The sequence below is a fragment of the Microcebus murinus genome, chromosome 7, assembly GCF_040939455.1.
Source record: "Microcebus murinus isolate Inina chromosome 7, M.murinus_Inina_mat1.0, whole genome shotgun sequence".
Taxonomy (NCBI): domain Eukaryota; kingdom Metazoa; phylum Chordata; class Mammalia; order Primates; family Cheirogaleidae; genus Microcebus; species Microcebus murinus.
In genome coordinates, this window is record NC_134110.1 from 36,984,577 (window position 1) to 37,011,093 (window position 26,517).

General features: G+C 42.3%; 1 protein-coding gene across 2 annotated transcripts in view; it reads left to right on the forward strand.

Moving 5' to 3' along the window:
- Positions 1-26,517, forward strand: part of ASAP1 (ArfGAP with SH3 domain, ankyrin repeat and PH domain 1) — a 342,366-nt gene that overhangs the window by 57,534 nt on the left and 258,315 nt on the right. For both annotated transcript variants that reach the window (XM_012785407.3, XM_076005020.1), the window contains exon 3: positions 11,314-11,440. In XM_012785407.3, the coding sequence (XP_012640861.1) occupies positions 11,314-11,440 (127 nt within the window). The remainder of the gene's footprint in view (positions 1-11,313; positions 11,441-26,517) is intronic.

Sequence of the window (26,517 nt, forward strand, 5' to 3'; positions counted from 1 at the left end):
TGAGGGCTCTAACCTCATGACTTCATTACCTCCAAAAGGCAACAGCTCCTAATACCATCACATTGGGGTTAGGATTTCAACATATGAATTTTAGCGGGACACAAACATTCAGTTCATAAAAGAATGGAATTGCTGGGTCATATCTAACACTATGTTTAACCTTTTGAAGAATTTTCAGATTATTTGCATCATTTTACATTCCCACAAGCAATGTATGAGGGTTCCAATTTCTCCACATCCTTGACAACACTTGTTACTTTCCATCTTTTCGATTGTAGCCATCCTAGTGGGTGTTAAGTGGTATTTCACTGTGGTTTTGATTTGCATTTTCCTCATGATTAATGATGTTGAGCATCTTTTTTTTTTTTTTTTGAGACAGAGTCTCACTTTTGTTGCCCAGGCTAGAGTGAGTGCCGTGGCGTCAGCCTAGCTCACAGCAACCTCAAACTCCTGGGCTCAGGTGATCCTCCTGCCTCAGCCTCCCAAGTAGCTGGGACTATAGGCATGCACCACCATGCCCGGCTAATTTTTTGTATATATACTTTTAGTTGGACAATTAATTTCTTTCTATTTTTAGTAGAGACGGGGTCTGGCTCAGGCTAGTTTTGAACTCCCGACCTCGAGCAATCTGCCCGCCTCGGCCTCCCAGAGTGCTAGGATTACAGGCGTGAGCCACCGCGCCCGGCCAATGTTGAGCATCTTTTTGTGTGCTTATTGTCCATTTGTCTATCTTCGGAGAAATGTCTACTGAACTCCTTTGCCCACTTTTAAATTAGTTATTTGTATTTTTATTATTGGATTGTAAAAGTTTCTATATTTTGGATAGACCTTTATTAGATACAGATCAAACATCCCTAATCCAAAAATCTGCTCCAAATGCTCCAAAATCTGAAATTTTTTGAGCACCAGTGTGAGACAGTGACACTTTGGCTTTGGGATGGTTCATCGAACACAAAGTTTGTTTCATGCAGAAAATCATTAAATATACTGTATAAAGTTACCTTTATACAGTATATTTATACAGTATATTACAGGCTATGTGTATTAGGTGTATATGAAACATAAATACATAAATATATTGGCCCCATAAATATGGGCCAATAAATATAAATATCATAACAAACATAAATATCTTGGGGTTCATACCCAAGATATCTTTCATCATGTATATGCAAATATTCTAAAATACTGAAAACTGATATCCGAAACTCTCTGGCTCCAAGCATTTAGGATAAGGAATGTATCACCTTGTATATGATTTGCAAATATTTTCTTCCACTCTGTTATGTGTATTATCTATTCTTCATAACAATGCTTATAAAGGATATCATTGTCACCATTTTACACATAAAGAAACTGAGGCTCTAAGGCAATGAATAGCTTGTCCAAGACAACATATCTAATAACTGTGAAGATGGCACTAGAACCTAGGAAAAGATTAGGCAGAGCTTTTCAGTTTTAGTGGTAGAAACTCAACTCAGACTAGCTTACACTAAAAAAGAAGTATAGTTGCTCATATAACTGGGAAGTCCAAGGGTTGAACTAGCATTAGGCATTGGATAGATTTTGTGACTCCCGTGGCTCAATGATGTCACCAGGACTCTCCCTCCCCCATCTCATTGTCTTTCGGTTATGATCATTCTTAGGAAAGCATGAGTGGCAGATATGGTAGTAGCTGAGGACCTACTAAGTCCTTTGAGCTAGACCTTGTAGAGAAAAGGCATATCCTTCTTTATCCTGGCTTCTATATCATTCCTCCAGGAAGGGCTCTGATTGGCCTTGCTTGAATTAAATACCTGTTCTGGTACCCATCAGTGCTGTTTTCGGGAGTCTGGAATACTCTACAAAGCCTGGGTCCAGCCCTTTGGTTGGGAAGGGAGAGGCATACCATTGACAGTCTCTAGATAAACATATGGCGCCAGGGAGGGATAGTCCCTAAAAGAAGGGGATATAGGGCGGACAAAAAATGTTGTCAATGTCCTAAAGGTCTTTCTGAACTGCTGATAATTTCAAGATGCTAAAATTAGTTGGAGTAAACTCATTCCTAAACCAACATATTGGGAGAAAAGTTAGTTTATTCACACAAAAACCCCAGAAGATATTGAAAATAATCTCTAGAGCTAATCAACAGTAAGTTCTCTGCTGTCCATGTAAACAAACAGTTGTATAAATTAGTTTGGTAATATCTTTAAACCTCGAAGGCCAGAGCAAAAAGACTAATTTTTCAAAAACAAAACCAAAAAGAAACAGAAAATAACAGGGAATAGAAACTAGATGCATCTGTCAGGAGGTTTGCTAGTAATTGTAGAGGTTTTTTAAAAAATTTTTTTATTAGAGCCCCTAGTGTGATTTGGAATGTTCACATTTGAAAAACGATGTTAACCAGATAGCATATGCTAAGAAGAAAACTCTGCAGTAGGTGGGCAATTTTCCTTTTTCAAATCGAGCAATGCCCCACATTTGACATAATTGTGGAAAACTCCTGCTATGATACAGCTCATTGCTATGTAGGTTCAGTAACATTGCAGGTGAAATCACATTTTTGAAAAACAACAATGAGATACTGTGACAGATTTATGTGATAGAGGGGATCTCTAACAGGGACCACCCCCACCAATCCAGACTGAAGACTTCTAGATCAGTTCTTGACTTATCAGTACCTCTTGAAGCAAAGCTAGGGGACTGTTGGTGTTTGAGGTTGGTTGTCACACTGATGTCAAAAAAGGATTTATCTTTTGAGTCATAGGATGTTATTGCCTGAGGGACCTCAGAGAGCTTCTGCCCCAGGCTGCTGATTTTAACCAGGAGGAAAATGAAGCCAAGGGAGGTGAAAAGATTTGGCTGAGGAAAAGGAGCCAACCTCCCTGGCATTCTATGTCACAAACATCTTGTTGCTAAAGTCACAAGTAGCTACCATTTATTAAATTTGCTTTTGGAGTAGTCATTCAGAGGATCAGCAGCTTTGAAAAGTGTTCATAAAAATAGGTCTAACAGGGCTTTGGGCAAATCAGAGACAGTGATACATCAAATTACCTTTCCTTGTACTTTACATTCATTGATCATATTTTTAAAAATACATATTTATTTTCTTTTGGAATTCTTTGAATGTTTTATGATTTGTGCTGGAAACTGCCTACATGTGAATTCCCTGATGACAGTCTGTCTATTCTGTAGTTATTTTTGGCTCCTGAAGAGTCTAGCATGGCACCTGTTTAGAATGCAAATAATGCTACTAGTAGCTAATATTTATTGATCACTTACCATATACCAGCACTGTGCTAAGCATCTTGCACATTTTATTTCATTTAAACTTTACAACAACCATAGGAGAGAGGCCTTATCATCATCTTTCTTTTAAAGGTAAAGGAGCTGAAATTAAGTAACTTGCCTAAGGCAACAAACCCCATTAGGAAGCAGAGCTGGGATTGAACCCCAGGTAATCTGAATCCAGATCACACACATTTAACCACTAGAAAGGTTATAGAGCTGCTTAATAACTATTTGTGGAATAGAACTGAACTGACTGGTTCCAACCTAATACCTCTGCATTTGTTGGAGAATGCCCCCAGGGATTCAGGAGGCAACAGTCTCATCTCTGAAAATGACCAAGGGACAGAGAACTATGTCAATCAGGAGAGTAAAGTGGACTTGGCAAAAAGAGACATTTGACCTGTGCTCTCCATGTGCCGGAGGGCTGCCCTGGGTTGGGGTCAGGGGTGGGTTGCTTAGCAAATATCACAATGACTCCCAGTGTTAAGGTCATAAAACAGCCCATCTTTTATATAGTAGCTCTTAAGGAAGGGCAGCTTTGGGGAAGGATTTGGAATTTATTGGCATTGGAGAGCAGGAAAGAAGAGAAAAAGGGGTGACTGAAGGGGGGGGGGAAGAAAATGGCAAAGAGAGAATGAAATCAGGAGGTAAGAACCATGGGGCACCGTCTTCTTGCTCAAAATTGGGGGTGTCAGTTAAGTGATGGTGTGCCAAATTTTATACTGTGACAAATTTTAAATAGTAGACAAATCAGTAGGCATTCCTTGATACTGTGAGGCAAAGACCCACATAATCTGCTATAGGGGAGTTTCTGAAGGTCTTTAATCTTGAATGAATTTTCTCACATTCTTGAAATGTGGGAAAGGTGGAGAAGTGAGAAACTCCTGGGAAGTGGGATACCTGGCATCTGTCCCTGGTTCCCACAAATCTGCCAGGGAACGCTGAGCAAGATACCTGACCGCTTGGGAATCAGTTTTCTCATCTGAAAAATGAAAGGCTTGGAAAAAGCACAGTGTCCTTGAAATTCTTTCTGGCAGGATTGTTCTCTCCAGTTCTCATCTCATCCAATCCCTCTTGCACCCCTCTCCTGTAAACATTTGCTCATTCATTCACTCATTTATTCTTACCTTCATCTGTTCAATAGTATCTCTTAAGCACTTGGGATTGTGGGGCTGTAACAGTGAATAGAAAACCCTCCTGGTCTCAGGGAGTTCCCAGTCTAGTTGGAGAAGTATAAGTATTTGGAAAATGGTGCCTTAGAAAATGGTACCATGGAAAAGGGCCATAAAAGAGGCACATTCTCAGTCTTGACATAGCACACAAGAGGACATGATTCAGTGTGATCAACCAAACTTAAAACAAATTCATCAAAGAAAAAGAGAAACTTGGATGTTCTGTAAGTTTTTCTCATTTTTCAAGTCAATGTTTCTTTTTCAGGAATAAAGTAAGATTTAAAATCTCTCATTCCTATAGATTACACACTTTTAGGAATCCCATAAAACACCACAATTTTTCTTCACTGGAGGTTGTTTTACTTATATTAGAACTGATGTAGCTCATAAAAAGGAGCCAGTTCAATTCAAAACACATTTATGGGGGACCCACAGGGGACCTGTACCAGGCTATGCTTTCCTGGGGAAGAAAAAGCCTGCAGGGTTTGGATGCAGACTGACTATGAATAGCATTTCTCCACTTATTAATTGTTGACCTTGAGCAGATTGTGCATATCTCTGATTTCTCTCAGCAGAAAACATGCTACCTCACTAGGTTACCAGGAAGATTTCAGGAGATGGTGCTTGTAAAGTGTCATGCATGGGGCTCCAGGAACATTCTGTCCTTCCTTTGGTTCCTGGATGATGTAGGTGATACAGACATAGATAGGATTTAGTCTCCGAGTGACCTCAGAGATTGACAGTCTGGGAACTTTGTATTGCAGGCAACTCAGTAGGAAGGTATGAGTTCTGAGCCAAGCACTGCCACTAACAGAGCTGTTTGTTGCTGGAGAAATTCTCAGTTTCTCCCTCGGAACTGTGCCAGTATCCTCCAGTTGCTTAAGGCAGAGTGAGAGAGGGTAGTCTACAAATATTCATTTGAAGATTAATCCCAACTGGAGGAATGGGGCAAGGAGAATGCTCCCCAGACCAGTCGAGCTTGCATTTGAGTTGGACTTGTAATGAGATCCAGAAGAGGAAGAAAGATAACACAGACTCCAACAGAAAAATTACCCCAAGGCTGTGGGCCCATTCATTGTCTTTGATGAGCCAGCAGAGCACTGTGGCTAATCACATGGGCCGTGAAATCAGACTGCTTGGTCCTGCTCCACGACTTGCCAAGGTGACCTCTGAGCTTCAGGTTTCCCCTGTGTTTAAAATGCAGATAATAGAGTACCTGCTTATTGCTATATTAAGTGAGGTTGTGTCTGCAATGACAATGACTCAGAATAGTGCAGGGCACATAATAGCACAATTATTAGCAGATATTATGCTTTTATGGGACTGAACAGAAATACATTCCTGAGTTCATCTAGTTGGTATTTACATTGCCTGTCTTCTGGGTTCCCACCATTCTGCCTGACTCTTGTTGCTACCTCCATTAGAAGGAACAGTCAGGCAACAGGGAGGTAGATTAGAACAGAGAGTAGTTTTTTTGTCTCCAAACCATGTTCTTCTCCTCTTTACTTACTGAGAACACTCCAGTGGTTTTGCTTGGAGTATTTAAATTAAATTAAGTACATTTGGGACTAGAATTGACTTTTTTCTTTATTACATGAAATTGCATGAGTGCACTTAGGAGGCACTCATACAAAGAACATGAAAAAAGCAATCTTTAGCTTATGTAGAATATGGCAACATGAGCCTATCAGTGTAACACTGGTATCAAATACATCCCTCCCTCCTCCTGCTCCTGTAGCACTTTCCTTTCCTCTACCACATCATTAAGAGGGTAGAAAACAAAGTCACAAGTTATCAGGTGAAATAAGGAAATAAGGATACTTTCTTGTGTTGCCTAGTCTGGGAAAAATATTTTATCTAACAAAGTAGCACTATATGGAGTAAAAAGAACAATTTTGCAGGCAGTGGAAAAAGCACTGGATTTAGAGTCTGCCAGGCTCAGGGACATTAACTTGCAGTGAGATTTTATTGTGTTTCAGTTTCCATTATTGTAATACTTACATTGCAGGACTGTGTGAAAGAATTCAGACACTGCATGTATAACAAGCAGTGCAGTGCCTAGCCCAGGATCGGAGCTCAGAAAGTAGTATCCCATACCCTAGCATCCTCATGTTTCTCTCTGGTAAATTTGGGATCATTATGTTACTTTATAAAGTTGTCATGAGGTTTAAAGAAGGATTAATGTGCATAAAATTCTATACTTAGCAAAGTGTCTTATACGTAGCAGTTCTTGGGGAGTATTTTGTTTTTGCAAAAACATCAGAATTTATATGTCCAGATTGGGTTTTCAAAGTTCCCATAATAATATCTGAAAAATATTATCTACTTGGAATGTTTAAGACCCTGCTAAGTACTTTATATGCCTTAGCTCACTGAATTCTCAGAACACTGAGATAGGTTCTATCATTGTCCCCATTTTATAGATGTGAAAAGTGAGACTCAAAGAATTTCTTTAACAAGGTCTAATACCTGCTATGTGTTAGAGATACGAAGCACAAGTTTTTCTCCTTTGAGAATCAGGTCATAACTCATGCTCCTGTTCTATCCTCTAAAAGCTGCTTTACTTAGAACATCCTTCTTTACAGAAACGGTGTTCTGTGAAAATGGGACTTTTATTTTACAGTCTCAGCTCACTTCCGATCCTGAATTGGTATTCATCCTATTTGACTCTAGATATTGTTTATTTACTTCCAAAATCCCAGATATCGCTAATGATCGACTTCACAAAGGATACTTAAGATACTAAGTGAGGTCTCTGAAGACTATTCTCAAATCTGAGATCACAGACTTTAGGAATTAAGGTGTAGCCTTCCCCTCCCCCTCTTCTTTCCTCTACCAAGTTACCAAATTTAGAGATGAGTTGTGGAATGAAAGAAGATGTACTGATAGTCATCTTTAACATAAAAAGGGAGTTCAAAGGGAATTTACATTGGTTGATTATTCACTATTCATCAACCTCTGTATTTACATCTTATTTTATTTGATATAACCTGAAGCAGTGTTTTATTAGAGAAAGCATAAGTGACAGTAGAGAAAGCATAATAAGTGACAGTAGAGAATCAGATGCAGGTCCATGTAACAAAAAGCACATTCTCTTCCCACTCTACCCCATTGCAACAGTGGATTAGAGCACTGAGAGCTCTCTTGGTTTCTTGGGCCAAAAAAGCAACCCTGACTTCCTGTTCCCACTCACCCTCCCTGGTTTGTTGTCAGTCATATTGCAAATGCATCTTCTTGGTTATAAGGCTGATGGGCGAAACTGAGGCCTGCAACTGGAAAAGTAACTCTGATACGATTCACTAATGACAGTAGGGTCAGTAGTGCCATTGCTGTCCAGAAGAATAAGCCACCGCAGTTCTAACTGCCTCTTTTCAAGATGAAGCGCATCCTGCCAGGACCACTGTCCTATCCCAGTCAGCAGTGCTCAGAGTAAGAAACAGGAATGAGGAGGACAGAGGTCCTGAACCGCTTTGTATAATGAGGACAACAAAGATGATGCTTTCTTTATATAAAGCTAGGTGTGCACAAGTTTAAATATATGTGTGTGTATATTTTCTTGGCTCTGGGAAGGGTGGTGTATGTTTCTGAGCAGCTTTATGCAAAGGAATCCAGCATTTAAGTTTTATCCATGTCAGTCCCTGTTTGCTTTCAGATATCCAGGAATGGTTTTCAGAGTATTTGAGAAAATGAGAGGTGCAGATGGTTTTCACTGAGGCATGGTTTCAAATTTAAAGAGGATTATGGCCCATGAACCCCAGAAATGGTGGGTAAAGGTGTGAACCTTTGAAATTCCAATTACAAACCAGTCTAAGGAGGTATATACTTACCAGAGCACAATATGTCATTGTTAGCATATTTTTTTCTTGGCCGAAGGAGACGGGGAGGAGCAGATACATAACATAATCTTCAAATGAAACTGAAGCAGCAATTGATGGCAGCAGTTTGGACTCTCTGGTGAATTCAGTCAAGAAAGAAATCCCCAGCTGTCTACCAATGCAGTTAGCTTAGCTTGTTGTAATAATCTTTATTCTTTGCATCTGCAGAGCTGAGTGTCTACACAAATCAGCTTCTGCTGGGAGAGCTCTTTGGTCATCTTGACACACCCACCCCTTTATTTTACAAAGGATGGCACTAAGGTCCAAGATGATGGCGTCAGTTATTAGGAGAGAAAGCTCTGGAACCCAAAGCCTCCTGGAACTGAGGCAGTTATACATCAACTCTAGGCTTTTACTAGCAGCTCATATTTATTGAGTGTTTACTATATGCCAGACATAGACGATGGACGGCGCTACCAGCCCAGTGAAGGTGACAGATGCTAGATGAGAACTTGTAACAGAGGGGAGAATAGAATAAATGCAAAAATCTAAGTCTGAATTTGTTTTCAGCATAGAGGAAGGCCTTCTTGGCACTGGGTGTTATGTTATGAATGCTCCGTGGGGTAGCATGGGGTTCCTGAGGCTCAGAGAGCTTAATTAGCCCAAACTCATAGGGGACATGTTTGTTCCAAGTCACAGAACTTTCCAGGTGCAGGGAAACTTTGTTAGATTATGGGGGGGGGAGGTGGCATTTTTCTCCTGTGTAGGTGGCTTATACTTCAAAAGACCATGTTCTGTCTACTACTGAACACAAGCAGGTGCCCTCCAGGTACGGCTCTTCAGCTACCTGCTATCTCTATCTGCCTTTCTCCCCTAATCTTCAAACTTGGGGTGTCCTAAACCAAGCTTTTAAAGTGCTAACGAGAAGAAAGTGGGTACCTGTTTATTGACTAATTTTTTTTAAAGAATGTCTCTTGAAGGTGGTTTCTCAATACTTCACTTTGCCAGGGAAGAATATTTATTCCTGTACAATCTTGTAAGGACAAGATTCTTCCTTTAGTGAGCTGGAACATTTGCCAATCTGAAGCATGGACTCTTAGAGGACATTGATGAGCATCTCACTGGAGGCCCAAGTTCAGTACAGCCAATACAGGGAGATAAACATCTCCTACTTTCGTAATGGCTTTCCTGTGCACAAAGTACTTTCTCATCAATTATCATTTAGCTAAACATAACAGCCTCTTTTGCCTTCATGAGGGCCCAGGATCCCATAGGCAACCAGGATATGTGTGGCGCATCCCTCTCATTCTTTTCTCCTTAACATGTGAACTTGTCAGAAAGGTCTTTGAACATTCTTTATACTGTAGTAACTTCATCACTTTTTGACTTTATATTTGCTCCACTTTATATATTTGTCAGTTGTCTATTTCCCCACTAGCTCCGTGAGAGCAGGGGCATGGTCATTACTGAATCTCCAAGGCACCTAATAGGTGCTTAGTAAATCATTTGTTGACGGTTGATGAGGTGACACATTTTCATTTGACAATCACTCTGCTACTTCTTGGGCCCAGGGCTAAGACAAAATCTCTGTCTTGGGGCAGTCCCGTGTAGTCAAGGGTAAGGACCAGAGGACAGACATAACCATACGAGATGGCAGAAGCTCAATCCTGGGGCAGGCTGCAGGGCCAGCCTCCCACTCTGAGCGAGACCAGCTACCAGGCGGCTATCCAAGGCTCCAGTGATTTGAATGACAGGTACCAATCCTGCGGTGCTTCCTAAAGGCCTAGGTCTTTTTAAAAACCCAATTTCATCCTCAATCAATGGTGAGAAATTAAATAGATTGTTTGGATTAAGTAGATTGAGCTAGTTTTAAAAATAGCCATCTACTGGGGCCGAGGAGTGAGCTATCTGTTGGTACTTTTTCCAGTGAAATTCGGCATCTACTTAGCGGTGAACACCATTTGCAGCTAGTGTGATGCTTTTTACACTCCCTGACCCTTTTCTCCAGGTTAAAAAAAAAAAGTGCAAAGGAAAGATTAGAAAATTGTAACAAAAATACCAATTCATTTGTCTTCACTCTGCATTTTTGCGACCTAAGCACACTGCACAAAACTCACCTTCCAAGGGCGACGAGCGCCCTGCCAAGGGAGGGAGCGAGGCCGGCAGGCGAGGAGGGCGGGAGCGCCCGGGCGAGCCGGCAGCTGCAAGCCCGCGCCCCAGGAGGCCGCCCCTGCGCCCCGCGCCCCCAGCGCTCGGCCCGCAGCCCTCGCAGCGGGAGGCGGCTCGCGCGGCCTCGCTTCCTGCACCCACACGGGACTAAAAGAGAACACGCACAACTTTTTTTGGTCCCCCTTCTTGCAAAACGCTCGCGTAACCTCGAGCTCGCCCAAGTACCCGCTCCAGGGGCGGCTCGGGGGCGCGGCGCGCGCGGCGGAGCGAGGCCCGGGAGGCGGCGCGGGCGCGGGCGGGGGCGGGCTGGGGCGGTGCGCGGGCGGCGGGGCGGGGCGGGGGCCGCGGCGGGGGGGGGGGGCGGCGGCGCGTGCGCAGAGCACTTCCTTGTTTGTCCCCGTGACTGGAGCGGGAGCGCCGCCCGCCCGCCCGCCCGCGGGAGTGTGCGCTCAGTCAGTCGGGCCCTCGCCGCCGCCTGTCAGGGCGTCTGAGGAGGCAGCGCCGACCGCCCAGAGCTGCCCGGCCCGCGGAAGCCCCGGCGGCTGGCGCAGCCCAGACCCGACCCCGCGCCTCCGCTGCGTGCCCTCCCCCGCCGCCGAGGAGCCGCCGCCGCCGGCATGAGCAGAGGGAGGCGGGTCCCGGAGAGCCCCCTGCCTCGCGCGCGGCTCGGAGTTTGAAGGGCCCCGCGCCGAGCGCCGCCGCCGCCTGCCTCTGCCCGCGCGTCTTCCCGCCGCCGCCGGGGACAGGAGCTGCGCGCCAGGCCGGGCTGCAGGCGGCGAGTGCGGGCTGCGCGCGGGGCGTTCATGAGCCGCCGGGCGGCCCGCGGCCCCGGGAGCCTGCGCCGTGACTCACCCCCCGCCCCCGCTTGTGTCTCGCCCCCCCGGCAGGATGCCGGACCAGATCTCCGTCTCCGAGTTCATCGCCGAGACCACCGAGGACTACAACTCGCCCACCACGTCCAGCTTCACCACGCGGCTGCACAACTGCAGGAACACCGTCACGCTGCTGGAGGAGGTAGGTCGGGGCCGGGCACCCCGGCCCGGCTGCGAGGGCGCTCGCTGTCCGCGCTCGCAGCCGCTGCCTCGCGCTTGGATTGACTTTTGCTTTCTGAGCTGGGGAGGGAAGGGGGTGTTGGGGGCCGAGGGAGCCACACCCCCTCCGGCAGCCCCCTGCTCGCAGGTGACTAGGGAACTTCAGACGTGCGGTCCCCTTTCTCATTTGCCCTCCTTTTCCGGGGTTTTGCGGGCTTAATGGTCGGGGAGAAGCCTGGGCGAGCTCTGGACACTCGAGGAAGGCAGAAGAGGGAAGTCTTCTCCCTATGCTGCGGTGCTCAGCGCTTCCACATCGTTGTGACCCGTGAAGTGTAGGTGGCGTCAGGCCACTGAGGGCACAGAGGCAAAGTAGCGTGGCCAAGGTCACCAGCAAGGGACTGGGAGATGGGCAGTGAAGGCACCTCTGCGCGGCCTGGCTGGGCCAGGCAAGCTTAGCTGCGGAGGCAAGGGCCGGTGGAAAAATCCCATAGGAATATGAGGGATCTCAGGCTGGGACTGCCTCCACCCTGGGACTCCTCCCAGGCGCTTAAAGCCCAGGTGGAAAGAGATCTGTGCAGATACGTCCGGCTCGGCTCTCCTCGCCCTGGGGATTTATTAGGGCTCGGGCTGCTGCGCCAGCAGGACCTGCCCGCAGGGCACTCGCAGACTGTGAAGGAAGATCTGAGGTCAGTGCAGCCTGCCTGAGCCGACGAGAGAGGGAGAAGGGAGGCCCTCGAGGCTGCAGTGCAACAGCTCCTCTTATCTGGGCACTCCTGGAAAGCGTTGGAGGGTGTCCTGGGGGGTGTCTGGGGGCATGGCCAAGGGCAAAGCAATTTCCTTTTAAAATTTTAAGTGTATTGGTAGAGTGGGATGTGTAAGGAGGAACCCAAAAGCCCAGGAGCTGCAGAAGCCCCTGGAGCCTCAATAAAAATGGGCTATTTGCCCTGGAACTCAGCACATCTCTAAGTGTCATAAAGCATCACTCCAAACAAGCCAAAGGTATTTATTTCAACTGAGAAACAGGGTGGAAGTTAGGAAGGGAGATGATTTTCCCTGGGTGGATTATCACAGTGGGTCTATTTGAGGTTTGAGAGGCTCATTCTGATTTAAGCCCACCAAGACCAGCCTTCTGTAATATTGGGAAGATAGGGTTTCTGTGGGCAGACTGCTCTTGAAATGGGCTTTGATACTTAGGTTTTGATACATGTAGAACTAGTATTCAAAAGTACAGGGGTCCTAAATTTTAGAAGAGGGGAAAATTCTGTTAGCGCTGGGTCCCATCTTGCTTGTCTACCTGGTGCTTTAAATTAACCTGGATGTTTCATTTTAGTTGGGGATGCTCTTAGAGTTCTCTCTGGAGTCAGTATTGGGAGATTGAAGTGAATTTTAAAGTTATTGGAGAAATACCACCTAACTAGGTTTGTTTGAACGCTAGAGATAAATGGATTTGGGGAGGGTGTGCCTTTGTGAACTGTCAGTCTGTTGCAGTAGCCTTATGGTTAGGAGTAGCCAGGCATTCAACTCCATGATGAGGCTGTCCATTACTTAATTGTAAGATATTAGAGTAGACTGATTTAGGGCATTTTGCATCCTTTTTCTGTACTAATTGTATATACTTCTAAAGGATCTGACATTGCTTAGACTGAGTGGTTATTTTCCTTCTAGATAAGTTCTTCAGTCCCTACTAATAGAGCTGTCAGTTCTCTTTCTGCACATTCAGATAGTGTTACTGTATTCTGTTTGCAGGATGTGATAAGAGTATTTGGTGATGCTCTTTGCAGGGATATGTATACATATTTTGCAGTAACCTATAGGATAGGGTTAATTGTAAATTACATAAAGCTGCTATTGATCTTGGTTCAGGATAACTAAATTTAAAAGCAAATGCAACAGATAGATTTTTTTTTTTTTTTTTTTTTTTGGTGAAGAATAGTGTTTTGCAAGGTTAGGTAGAAAAAGAAAAGTAAATTCAACCATAGTGCAAGTCTGGTCTCTTATGAACTTGAGAAGGAATCGGAACCAGGCTGGAAGTTCAAAAGTGTCATGTTAGAGTACATTGATAATGCTCATCTTCTCAAAAATATAAAAGTAAATATCTGATCCAGGATGGCACAGTAATTTTGTAATTCTTTTTCTGAACTTGAGTATTATTGGTCAAGAAATCATTGTCCCGAGCCTGTATCTTTTAATTCTTGAATCGTATTCCATGAGGTTGGACTCCTTGAGTGGTTTCTTTTTGCATGACTGTGAAATGTATGCTTTAACTTTTTACTGATGAGTAACCACCACAATTGAATTTTTATTTTTCCCCTTAAGTTTACATATATGGAAGTGGTACATTTTATAAATTTGTTAAGGTGGATCACAATTCAGTTCTTTAAAAATATGGAGCTTATGGTTAACCTCCTTTCTCCCCCAAATGTAAGGAAAAATTTGGGGGCATACCACAAAATCTTGTTGGCATATACTTTACAAGTGAGATATTTGGAAACTTTAAGAATGTGGCTTGTGTTATTTTGTGGTTATTCTTAGGAAGAGAACTTTTGGGTACTTTTTTGATGATGTGGAAATTCTGGAACAGGAATTAGTTTGAATGACTTGGAATTCTCTTTTTAAAAAAGTATTTTCCCAGTTCTAATAATTAAGTACCATCCTGTTTATGACCTTTTTTGTCCTTTGGATTACTACTTAACATATATAGAACTTAACTGAAGCACTGTGTGAGATCTCCAAGCTCTGAGCCCAAAGTTAACCCACACTCTCCCTTTTGCTATCTGTCCTTGGAGAAGAGTGTGCTGTGTTGTGCAGATGTTGATGCTTTTATTTACATCTCTCTGTGATGAGCACTTCAGGAAATGGATTAGAAATATATGTTAAGAAGAGGCAAAGAGTTTACTTCTGGGCTTCACCTTTGGGAGCAAACGGTTGCATGTGGCTGTGGGAGTCATGGTTTGGCTGGCACTCAGTGAGTGGCTGCCTTGAGGAGGCAGGAATGGATCAATTGGTATTCTGCCAAGGTTTCATCCTGATGTGTGTTTTCCAAGCGAAAAGCCAGTGTTTTGCTTATTCAGCAACCAGAGCACACTGATGTGTGCCATTTTACTTGTGACCATTTGGAAGTTATGAGTAAGTAACTGGGAGAAGGCAGGGTTTTCCTGAGAAGGGAGCAGGGAGGCATTTTAGGACCTGTGTGGGAGACAGTAGGAGTGAATCTCCACTAAAAGGTTTGGAGCAGCTAATATTTAATGCCTTTTGAAAGAGGGAGAGTCCAGCATGATAAATGAAGGTATGCTTGGTTATTTTATATTGGCCAGCTCTTTATTTTGGTAACGATAGATGAGGCATGTTCTGCCCATTTATTGACCAGCTGCTCTGTACCAGGCCTGTTGTGGGTAAATGACATGCATTATCACACTTAACCCTCATATGAATTCTGCAAAGGAGGGATAGTCGTTATCTCCATTTTACAGAGAAGAAAATTGAGGCCCTGAGAAGTGAAACGATTTGTCTCTTAAGGTCAAGTGGCTAGTAAATAAAATGGGGTTTGGAAATCCTTCAGACAGTTAAAACATAAAATAGACTTTCTGAGTGTCTGCCAAGACATATTTGAATGGCTTTGTAGAGAACATAGGAGGCTTCACTTTTGTTACACCTTATCATTTTGGTCTCATGAATCAGGTGCCTACGTTCCTTAGAGGCTCAGTGTTTCTTTTAATGCCCACATTTTAGGGAGATCTTAATAGTGATACTTAAATATACTACTGTTTTTTCCAACTATGCTTTGAAAGATTTGGATATGGGTTTTTTCAGATTTAAATGTAGGAACTTCTTTGAGCGTAATCTATAAACAACATTCAGTCACATTTGGGGGAAGCATCTGTTATGTACAAGTCATTTTGCCAATCCCTGCTGAAGTGTTGGGGTTATCACCTGGATTGTAATATGGAGAAGCTAATGGTCTTTGAGAAAGAAAGAAGGCTATAACTCTTAACAAGGTAGAAGGGGCAGTTCATAGGTAGGGGAAATAGTATAGAACATTCATCCCAGGAATATGAGCTAAATCACTCAAATTGCCATCCAGTCAGTATACAGATTGCTCAGAGCCTTGTACGTGCCTAGTAGTGTCCTAGGCCCAGGGATACAAAGATGAAAAACTCTTCCCCCTGTAAAAAAGCAAAGTATGTAACCAAAATGTTTGTACCCCTGTAATATTCTGAAATAAAATGTTAAAAGAAAAAAGATAAAACTCTGCCCCCAAGAAGTATAGTCTAAAGTTTTTCTTAAGGGAACTGGCAATCAAGTGTGAGTTAGGTATTAAAGGATTGTTTTAACATATTCAGATGATGTGTTCAGTCCTTTCTGAAGGGATAGAAACATTTCACTGCATGAAGAAATGAATGAAGATATGGAATGTAGCAGTAACAGTAAGAAAAGTCATCAGTTATTAGTGTTCCTACTATGTGCAAGGCGTATCACATACTATTATTTAATTGCTTCTGGGCCTTTGGCTAAGATCAAGTGCATACTATTTAATGTGTATCTTCACCCTACTATTATCATTGGCCCCATTTTATAAGTGAAGAAATTGAGGATTGCAGCAGTTAAGTATTTTGCTTAGGGTCATAGAACCAGTAAGTAGTGGGCTTGGGATAAATCTCCCTTCTGTAGAGTGCTCATGCATGTCAGTCAGACTTCATCTGTGTGTGTTCCTTCAGTCTCCATGTAAGTTTTAACTTTTATCCACGTGCTTTTGGGTGCTTTCCCCCATGCTGATGACTAGAGGTCATCAGTCTTTGATAAATGCTCTTAGGTGCTCAAGTATTCTGCAGAATCATAGACATGGGAATTCTGTGGCCAGGGCTTGACATCTCATCTTGTTCATCTGCTCCCAATGTTCTAGAATGCAAGTGCATTTCCTCTTTTAAATTTTGAAAGCTAATAAACTTAATAGGAAGTGCTACTTTATATAGCAGATGCTAAACTTAAAAGAGTGCATTAATTACTCTAAGGAAGTCGTAGTCTTAAAGAAGAAAAAATTTTCTCAAGAGGGGGGTTAGATAAAATCAAGGTTGATCCCTTTGTTTAAGGTAAAAAAATGTGTTTGGGTCTGTCTCTGAACTCTTGAGGATAACACAACAAAAAGGCAAACAGACCTGCCTAGGGTACTTGTGCCACGCAGAATTCAATGCTCTGTGACTTATACCTTTGACCCAGTCTGGAGGTACTTAGGATGCATTTTCTCTTGATGAAACCAGCAAAGGTCATTGAGTGAATACATTTGCCTACAGAATCAAGGGAGAAGGAAACTTTCTTTATGTGCCAGAATTCATGCTCTTTTCTTTCTAAAACAAGGACAAAACCCATTAGCCAGATAGTCCATGCTAGTGCTTTTTGCCATATGTGTGTGTGTGTGTGTGTGTGTATGTATCTTTGGGGTTTAAAACACCTTTTTTATATCTATCACCTAAATGCCCATTCTGAAAGCATTCTTATCATTGTTCTTTTACATATGAATAGATAAAGGCCCTGGGAAGTTAAATGACTTGTCCAAGGTCACGTGACAGTAAACGGTAGACTTGGGCTCTGACTGCAGAAACTCTGAATTGAAAACCCTTTCTATATTTTCTGTATTTCACTCTTTTATGCTTCCTGTCTACTAGTTCTTTTTGTCTTGCAGGGTCCATGAAAAAGATGTTTATTAATTATTTTTCTTATCTCTACTTGATTTTTAGTGCCAGATAGAGTTTAGAGTAAGACAGAAAAATGAAAAGACAGTTGCTTTTCTCTGTCCTGAGACCTCTTGTTGGACCTTTCTTTACATCTCTGCTTTTTTTTTTTTTTTTTTTTTTTTTTTGAGACAGAGTCTCGCTTTGTTGCACAGGCTAGAGTGAGTGCCATGGCGTCAGCCTAGCTCACAGCAACCTCAAACTCCTGGGCTCAAGCAATCCTTCTGCCTCAGCCTCCCGAGTAGCTGGGACTACAGGCATGCGCCACCATGCCCAGCTAATTTATATATATATATATTAGTTGGCCAATTAATTTCTTTCTATTTATAGTAGAGACGGGGTCTCGCTCTTGCTCAGGCTGGTTTCGAACTCCTGACCTCGAGCAATCCGCCCGCCTCGGCCTCCCAGAGTGCTAGGATTACAGGCTTGAGCCACCGCGCCCGGCCGTACATCTCTGCTTTTTGTGGTCAAAAACAGTGCTGCCAGCAGTCTTCTCTGGACTGGGCAGATATGAAAATGGCTCTGTCACTTGCAGCTGCATCCTGGCATACTTAGTCTGGAATTGTTAACCAACCTGTCCTTGCCTGTGAGCTGCCCACAGCCCTGGCTGAAGAACCACTACTCTCAGTCGGAGTTAGTACAGGGCTTGCTGGCTGTCTGCTTTCCAGCCTCCTGGCCATACACAGCCCTGCCTTTTTGCTGTGTGCTCGTTACTGATCTTCGAGAGGCCCGTGAAAGCTGTGTTGGGGGCCTAATAGTTGCTTGCAGTGTTGCAGAAAAATTAATAGATACCTCTAATGATGTGGTTTGGCATAACTCTTATTGCAAATATGTTTGGTTTTGGCTGAAATACATCAGCTCAGTGGTGTAGCACTGATTACTTCTGCTGATGCTTGGATTGGCAGTTATAAAGTGGAGAAGCAAAGTGCTATCTCATTCCTGTGATTGGTTTACTAGAAGAGCCTTCAAGCTTTGTGTCTCCATGGGAGAAAGCTCATGAGTGACGGGGACCCACACAGATCTATTTTAGTCCTTTTACTTTCAGATGTGGAGACTGAGGCCCAAAGATGGGAAGGAAGCCATGCAGGAATTTGAATTCAGGGCTGCTGACTCCCAACCCTGGCTCTTTGCATTCTGCTCTCCAGCAGGGCTGTGGGGGTTGGTGGTACATGGTGGGGGAGTCTTCTCCAGTACCACTCCCTGGAACTTGCTTCGAGATAGCAAGAACTTCAAGAGAAGACACCTGAAGTTGGGAACCTGATCTTGCTAGCCCAGTCTGCTGGTGTAAGCCTTGGTCTCATAGGACATGCTTTGTGACACTGGAGTAGTCTTCCCTGATGTCAGGCTAAGGGCCTTTCATCAGAAGCCATTTGTGGTGTTAGATGTTCAAATACTACCCAGACCTTTGCCTTTATTTTCTGTGGGCCCAGGGAGCCTCAGAGAGATGGTTTCCATTTATGTAACCTAGTAATTTGGAGACTAAAGCCAGATCTTGGCCTCATCCATTCCCGCACATATTATTTAAACATGAGTAAGTGATGGGGCTAGAGATCACTTTATGTCTAAGCCTCTGTTTCTTCCTTTGATAAATAAATGGCGTTATTTTTTCGTATTAAAGGAGATAATACATATGAGGCACTGGGGTGACTTCATCTGCTGGTAAGATGTGGCCTTGTGCCTGTCAAGGTCTGACCAGTCAGATTAGTAAGCCCTCCTGTGGGGCAGGGTGGAAGGAGGTGAGTGAGAGACCAGGGTATTCCTTCATGTGGATAAGATGGGCAGGAGTTCTGTGGATGAGTGGCTGCATTTGGGTAGAGGAGGGTGAAGTTGCCTAGGTTAATTGCAGCCATATTATTCCTAGTGCATATTGGACAAGTTACTGAACCTTACTGTGTCTTGGTTTCCTCATGGGGATAGTACTTCCCTCTTAGCCAATCAGTATATTTAAAGTGCCTACAACAGTGCCTGGCATAGTAAGTGCTCTGTGAATGATTGCTCTTATTATTCTCATTACTGGTGCCCTTTATTATTATTGCATTAAACCATTAAATGTGTAACTGAGGAGATGGGACTTGGTAGACTCATTTTTGCAAGGGTGGGTGATGAGGTCAGATGAATGTACTTAAAGGATCTAGATGAAGAGGCAGAGATAGGACTAACAGGAGGACTAGGGCAACACTAAACACTGTGACCATTATGGGTCATGGTCACAGCCAATTTGATCTGAAATAGGTTGTCAACTCAATATGACTATATACTCAGCGCGTAGTGGGTGTTGCTTGCTGAAATAAAGAGAATCAGTGACCAGTGTTGCCCGCTCTCATCCAGGCCAGCCTGATGTAGCCTCACTGCTTGGGTCTTCTTGTGTCACTGCTAGTTTCTGTTTGCTGCTGCTTTTTTTGTTTGTTTTGTTTTTTGAGACAGGGTCTCACTCCATTGCCTGGCCTAGAGTACAGTGGGATCATCATAGCTCATGCAACCTCAAACTCCTGCCTTCAAGCAATCGTCGTGCACCTGGGCCTCCTGAGTAGCCGAAACTATGGACATGAACCACTGTGCCCAGACTCTGTTTGCTTCTATACCCTCTCTACAGAGTCCCCTCCATTGGTATATCAAAGCTGCCCTTTTTGATTTTTGCTGGGACTTTTGGCTAATAAGCTGTTTTTTTCTGTTACATAATAAATACAGGTATTTGATTTTGGTCATTTGTGGGGAGGTGAAGCATTTATGCCTTTGCCCTGAGTGGAGCAGAGCATGGCAGCTAGGTTGTGTGCTTTACTGATTACAGCTTGAAGCACTGAGACCACAAGGAATTCTATTTTGGTTTGGAGGCAGGAGCCTTAAAGTGAAATGGATGTCCTTGAATTTGCATTTCTGTGTGCTTCACAGCTTTTCAGTGTCAGTAAAATCAGTTTTAATTATTTGTGGGTAAGGGGCTAAGTCACATTAGGAGGCTCTTGATTCTGCCTGGTTTTAACAGAATCTGGGAGTTCACAGTGGGCTCTTTCTGGCTCAGAGCAGCCCTGTGTCATGGTGATGTTTGTGGTCAGTTATGTAAGAACTGAATTTTAATGATGAGGCTATGGTATTAATATAATTTTCCCTGGAGAACTGGAACATGTGTCCCTTTGCCAAGAGAGCACCCAGTTTAGCCACTCAGCAGTTAGGAAAATAAAAATCAGAACCTCATCTGCCAAGGAGGTAAAGCCCAAAAGACGATTGCATTTTGGTACCAACTATTATAGAAAGCAAAGAGTTGGCTAAGTCAACCTAGGCCATCCCTTTCTTGCCAGATGTACTTTGGGTAGAGGAAAATATAAGCTCTTCCCAGCTTTCTCTGTTACTAAGACAGCCTGGATACTTTGTATTTCTGTAGCATGGTACCCAGAGGCTAGGGCCAGGATGGCTATGTCCCCAGTGACTTGTGTAGCACGTGGCACACAGTGGGCTATAATAAGTATGGTGATAACTGTATTATTCTGACATAAACTCTACAGAGCTGGAAAAGGCCTTAGAGACATCTAGTCCAGTTCCTCCTTTTATGGATATGGAAGTCAAAGCCCAAAAAACCCAAGTGTGTAGGCTTTCTTGTTGTAACAGATTCCTTCCCCCTCTTCCAACAAAACCAAACACAACTAGTTCAAGCAAAATGGGGATTTATTGGAAGGACTCATAGGGAACATAAGTTGCAAGAATGATAGGAAATGAGAATATTCTCTTATGGGCAAATGGCAGATAATGGCAGCCCTGACCCTACATTACCCCCAGCTCCAATGTGTTATGCCTGATTGGTGTGTCTGCCTGATTCTGGGGACAGGAATATCTGGGGGGAGAATCGGATTGGCCAAGCATAGATTAGGAGACCACTTTTGGTCCAGTCAGCTTTGCCCAGAACAGTGGGGTTACCTGTCGGGTAGAGCTAAATCCTCCCCTTCACCATTGTGGGGTGGGGTGGTCCTCAGAGAAGGGTAGAAAGAATAGGGAAGCACACTCTCTATATACCCAGATCACATAGCAAAGATGGTACTAGGATCCAGGTCTTCTGCCTCATCTTCGTTTTCCATCGCAGTGAAAGTTAAATAGAGATGACAGGCCTCACAGGGTTGTTGGGAGAACCAGTAGGTAAAATGAGCAGGTAAGTATCTGTATCCAGCAGCACTTGGAGGGTGTTAGTTTCCCTGCCTTTCCCTCTGCAAGTCTCACTTCTTCTTGATCTCTTCTGTTCTGTATTCATTTGGGATGCTTGGAAGGACTGTGGTCAGAGCACTGTACTGCCTAGTTTTAGCTTTGCCGATGTGGTCAAGAAAGACCAACATTCCACCCGGGTTGTGGACAGAGAAGAAACATCCCAGTGCTATTAAATCCAAAGTGATGACATGGTGCTCTTTGAATAATCTTTCCATAGATGCCCAGAATGGATGGAAGACTAGGCAGGGCAACTAGGCTTTCTTTGGGACAATTTCCATCAGTGTTAAATAACAGAGACCACTTAAAAGTCTCCTGAGGGCTAACAGCTTCTCTTCCACTGAGTAGCTTCTTGGCTGCCTGGTTAACACACAAAATAAAATTTGAGTGTCTTCATTGTTTGGAAATGTGGGGAGTCTTACTTTATGTTTCATTAATCATTTTTTATGAAGCCCTTTTCCTTGTAATGTTTATTCACATTAATAGCGTTTACATAAAATTAGATACTCCTTATTTCCACAAAGTGCAAATCAAAATAAGCACTCACTGCTAGCCTAGTAGCTGCTGCTGCTTTAATAATAGTAATATTTTTCATAGCAGTGCAAGTGAATGTGCTGCTTCCCAGTAAATAAAATGGTGCCATGTCAAATAATGCTGTCACCATCCCAGGGCGTCGGCATTTTGTGTGTAAGAGTTTGAACAAATTCAGAATCTGTGAACACTACACTTAAGAACCTGCTGTATGCTGGGCACTGTGCTGGGTACTCCACCCACATCATCTCACTTAATTTAATCCTTCCATCAGCTCTGTGGGGTGGGTGCTGTTTCTCCATTTTACAGATGATGAAAGTAGGCTTAGGAAGGATTCAACCCAATTTGTGTTCTTTGTACTTCAGACTCATCCTCAAGAAAAAATACTATACAAGTATGTCTAAATGAAATGCTAACAAAATAGAACAAACAGGAAATAGGTTTCTGCCGAAACTGATATTTAGGCTAGACTTGTAAAATAACTTCCTGATAGAGTATTAAATACCAACTGGATGGCCATGGAAGTAGGATTTTTTTTTTTCTTCTGATTTTAGGGTAATTTTGTCAGTGATAGGCTAATGAACTAAGTTGTATTTCTTATTCATGTTCATATATGTCTTCACTTTTAGTAGATGGTAAGTACCTCAGGAACACCCTCTCTCTTTTTTTTTTTTTTAGTATCTAGTTGGCACTCAGATATTTGACTAAAATTATGAAGATTATAGTGAAATTGCATTTGATTTATAATTCTTGAAGACATATCTGATAAAGGTTTTAGAAATGCTGTTAGGTCTGCTTTTCTGGACTTTAGATATATGCCTATTGACTGCCTAGAGCAGTTGGAAAAACCCACAAGTACTAAATTTCCTGAATGCCGAGCCAAATTCTTGGTCTGTCCTTTTGGTGTGTGAAACCTGCAGTCTTTTGTTGGTTAATAATACCAGTAACAGAAATAGCTCTCAATTTTTGAGTATCAGCTCTGTATTGAGTACTTTACATGGGTTATTTCTAACCTTCACATCACTCAGCTAGTACCTGGTGGAGCCAGGAATCAAACCTGGGTTTGTTTGGCTCCATGGTCTATACCCTCCCCTACTCTGCCACCCCTGCCTTGCTTTGTTGTTAGTGATTTAGCTGCAAAATGCAAATAAATAAAAGAGCCTGGTTAGCGTTACACTTTCTTAGTGGAAACAAACACAACGTGTACACAGGTAAACAAGAGACCCATCTGCCAGTGGAAAAAGGAAAACATTTTTCCCTCCCGATTTGTTTCCCTTAAGTTAAGGGGAGACATTTAAATCTATATGATTTACATCATTCATCCGGGGCAGCCAGTTGATGATGTGGCATAAGAGGATTTAATGAGAGAACTGGTCTTTTCAAAAGAGTTGACCTTGACCTCTCTGATTTCTGATTTTTCTTTATGGATGGTAAAAGGTGATTCATATGATTTTATGAGCAGTTGTGCCCTGGGTTTGCTCTCTAACATTTTGTACTCTGTTATATTCTCATTTCTTCCACACAGCATTTTATTAGGCAACAAAACCACCATTTTCTCATTTGACAGATGAGGAAACTGAGGCTCAAGAAGTAAAAATGATTTGTCAAAGGTCACTCGACTGAAAAAGCATGATGAGGCCTGAGGTTGGTTCTGCCTACCAGTGTCATCCCCCATCCCCCAGTAGTTCACCATCTGAAAGAGACAGACAGTCCTATGTGGTGGGAGATGTTTTGTCAAGAAATTTATAACATAATACCTTTAAAATTAAAAAACATGGTTTTCATTATTGGATAATTTTATGATACCTTGCATTATTAGATCCCCGTTTCTCCCCACCCCCTATATATTTGGTAGTCCTTTTCTTAGTAGCTAAGTCTTCCAGGTGGTTTTTTACTTTGTGCATTTTTTTTAAAGTTTATTTTTAACTTAGGTTTTTCTACATATACAAAAGCAGACTGATACGAATCTCCGTGTAGCTATCATCCAGCTTTAACGGTTATCTGCTTTTGGACAATCTTTTCACTTGTGTTTCCCCTCCCTCCTGATTTTTTGAAGCAATCCCAGATATTTTATTTCATTTATAAATATTTCAGTATGTATCTCTAAAAGATAAGGACTTAGGAAAAAACTGAACCATAATACCATTATCACATCTGAAAAAGCACTTCCTCAATATCATTAAATATTTAGTCACTGTTCAAATTTCCTTGGTTTTCTTTTTTTAAATGGTTTGTTCAAATCAAGATCCATGTGTTGAAATTGATAGACATATATTTTCTTTTAATCTGTGGGTTCTCCCATCTTTTTTCTTGCAATTTATTTGTCGAAGAAACTGGTGGTTTTTCTTATGAAGTTTTCCATAGTGTAGATAGTGTTGATTGCATCTCTGTGCTGTCATTTAACATGTGCTACAATCTACTCTTAATACACTTTTGTTACTAATAATTTTTTCTCATTAAAGAATAAGAATAATGTATTCCTTTGTAGAAATGAGGAAAAGCATAAAAAAGAAAATTTAAAAGTTATCCGTAATCCCACTAACCAGAGGTAGTCATTTCAAATATTTTTCCCAGATCTCTCTCTATCCTGTTTTTCATTTAGCACATCATAAACATTTCCATTTCATTAAAGAGTCTTCAGTAATACTTAAAAGAGGCATGTTGTTGTATTAGTAATATTCCCCTCTTTTCCATAAGTTACTCCCAACTGAGGAGTTTGTGTGTTTTAAACAATTTGGGGCTTAGCAATTGCCCCAAAGGGAGGACCTGTTCACATCAAAGCAGTGAATATTCGTATAGATCTGCCGTTTTCTGCACTAGTGTTGATAGATTCCTAAAAGTAGAATTATTGGGTCAAGGGCGAGGTGTATTCATAAATTTCTTGTATAGTTGTCATATTGCCAGCCTTTTCTACCAGAAAGGTTGTCTGCACTTCGCTAGCTGTGGGCAGGCTGTGAAAGTACTTTTCAAAAGAAAACTACAGACCAGTATTCCTTATGAATATAGATGCAAAAGTCTTCAACAAAATACTAGCAAACTGAATTCAGCAGCACATCAAAAAGATAATTTGCCCTAATCAACTGGGTTTCATCCTGGAGATGCAAGGATGGTTGGTTCAACATATGCAAATTGATAACTGTGATTCACCACATAAACAGAAGCAAAAACAGAGACCATATGTTCATCTCAATAGATGCAAAAAGAAAAAGCATTCGATGACGTGCAGCATCCTTTCATGACATAAACCCTCAACAGAGTAGTCAGAAGGAATGTATCTCAAAATTATAAAAGCCATGTATGGCAAACCCACAGCTAGCATCATACTGAATGGGGAAAAGTTGAAAGCATTCCCCCTAAAAACTGAAATAAGACAAGGGTGCCCACTGTCACTGCTTTTATTCCACATAGTACTAGAAGTCCTACCAGAGCAATCAGATAATAGAAAGAAATAAAGGGTATCCAAATTGAGAAAGAGAAGGTCAAATTATCCTGTTTGCTGATGATACAATTTTGTATCTAGAAAACCCTAACGACTCCACCAAGACTCTTAGAATTAATAAATAAATTCAGGAAAGTCCCAGGTTACAAAATCTATGTACACAAATCAGTGGCATTTCTATATACTAATAATAGTCAAGATGAGAGTCAAATCAAGGACTCAATACCATTCACAAATAACTACAAAGAAAATGAAATACCTAGGCATATATTTAACTAAGGAGGTGAAAGATCTCTATAAGGAGAACTACCAAATAACTGATGAAAAATATAGATGACATAAAGAAATGGAAAAACATCCCATGCTTGTAGATTGGTAGAATCAACATCGCCAAAATGTCCATACTGCCCATAGTGATTTACACATTCAACACAATCACCATCAAAATATCAATGTCATATTTCACAGATACAGAAAAAATTCTAAGCTTCAGTTGGAACTGAAAAGGTCTGAATAGCCAAAGCAATCTTAAGCAAAAAGAACAAATCTGGAGGCATCACATTACCTGACTTCAAATTATACTGCAAGGCTATAATAAGAAAAACAGCATGGTACTGCTATAAAAGTAGAAACATAGATCAATGGAACAGAATAGAGAACCCAGAAATAAAACCGTATAGCTGTGATCAACTGATCTTCAACAAAGCAGACAATAATATATGCTGGGAAAGGAAGCCCTGTTCAATAAACAGTGCTGGGAAAACTGGATAGCCACATACTGAAGAATGAAATAGGACCCTTACCTCTTACCATATACAAAAATTAGTTCAAGATGGATAAAAGACTTAAATGTAAAGCATGAAACCTTAAGAATTCCAGAAGAAAATGTAGGAAAAACTCCTCTAGACGTTGGCCTAGGCAAAGAATTTATCACTAAAATGCTAAAGGCAAATACAGCAGCAACAAAAATAAATTGGACTTATGTTCTCACTAGGAAGTGTGAGCTAAATGATGGGTACACATGGGCACAAAGAGATGTAAAAGACATTGGAAACCAAAAAGGGAGGATGGTGGGAGGGGAGTGAGGGATAGAAACTTAACTGTTGGGTTCAGTGAGTGCTATTCTGGTCATGGGCACACTCAAAGCCCTTACTTCAGCATTACACAAGGTATCCATGT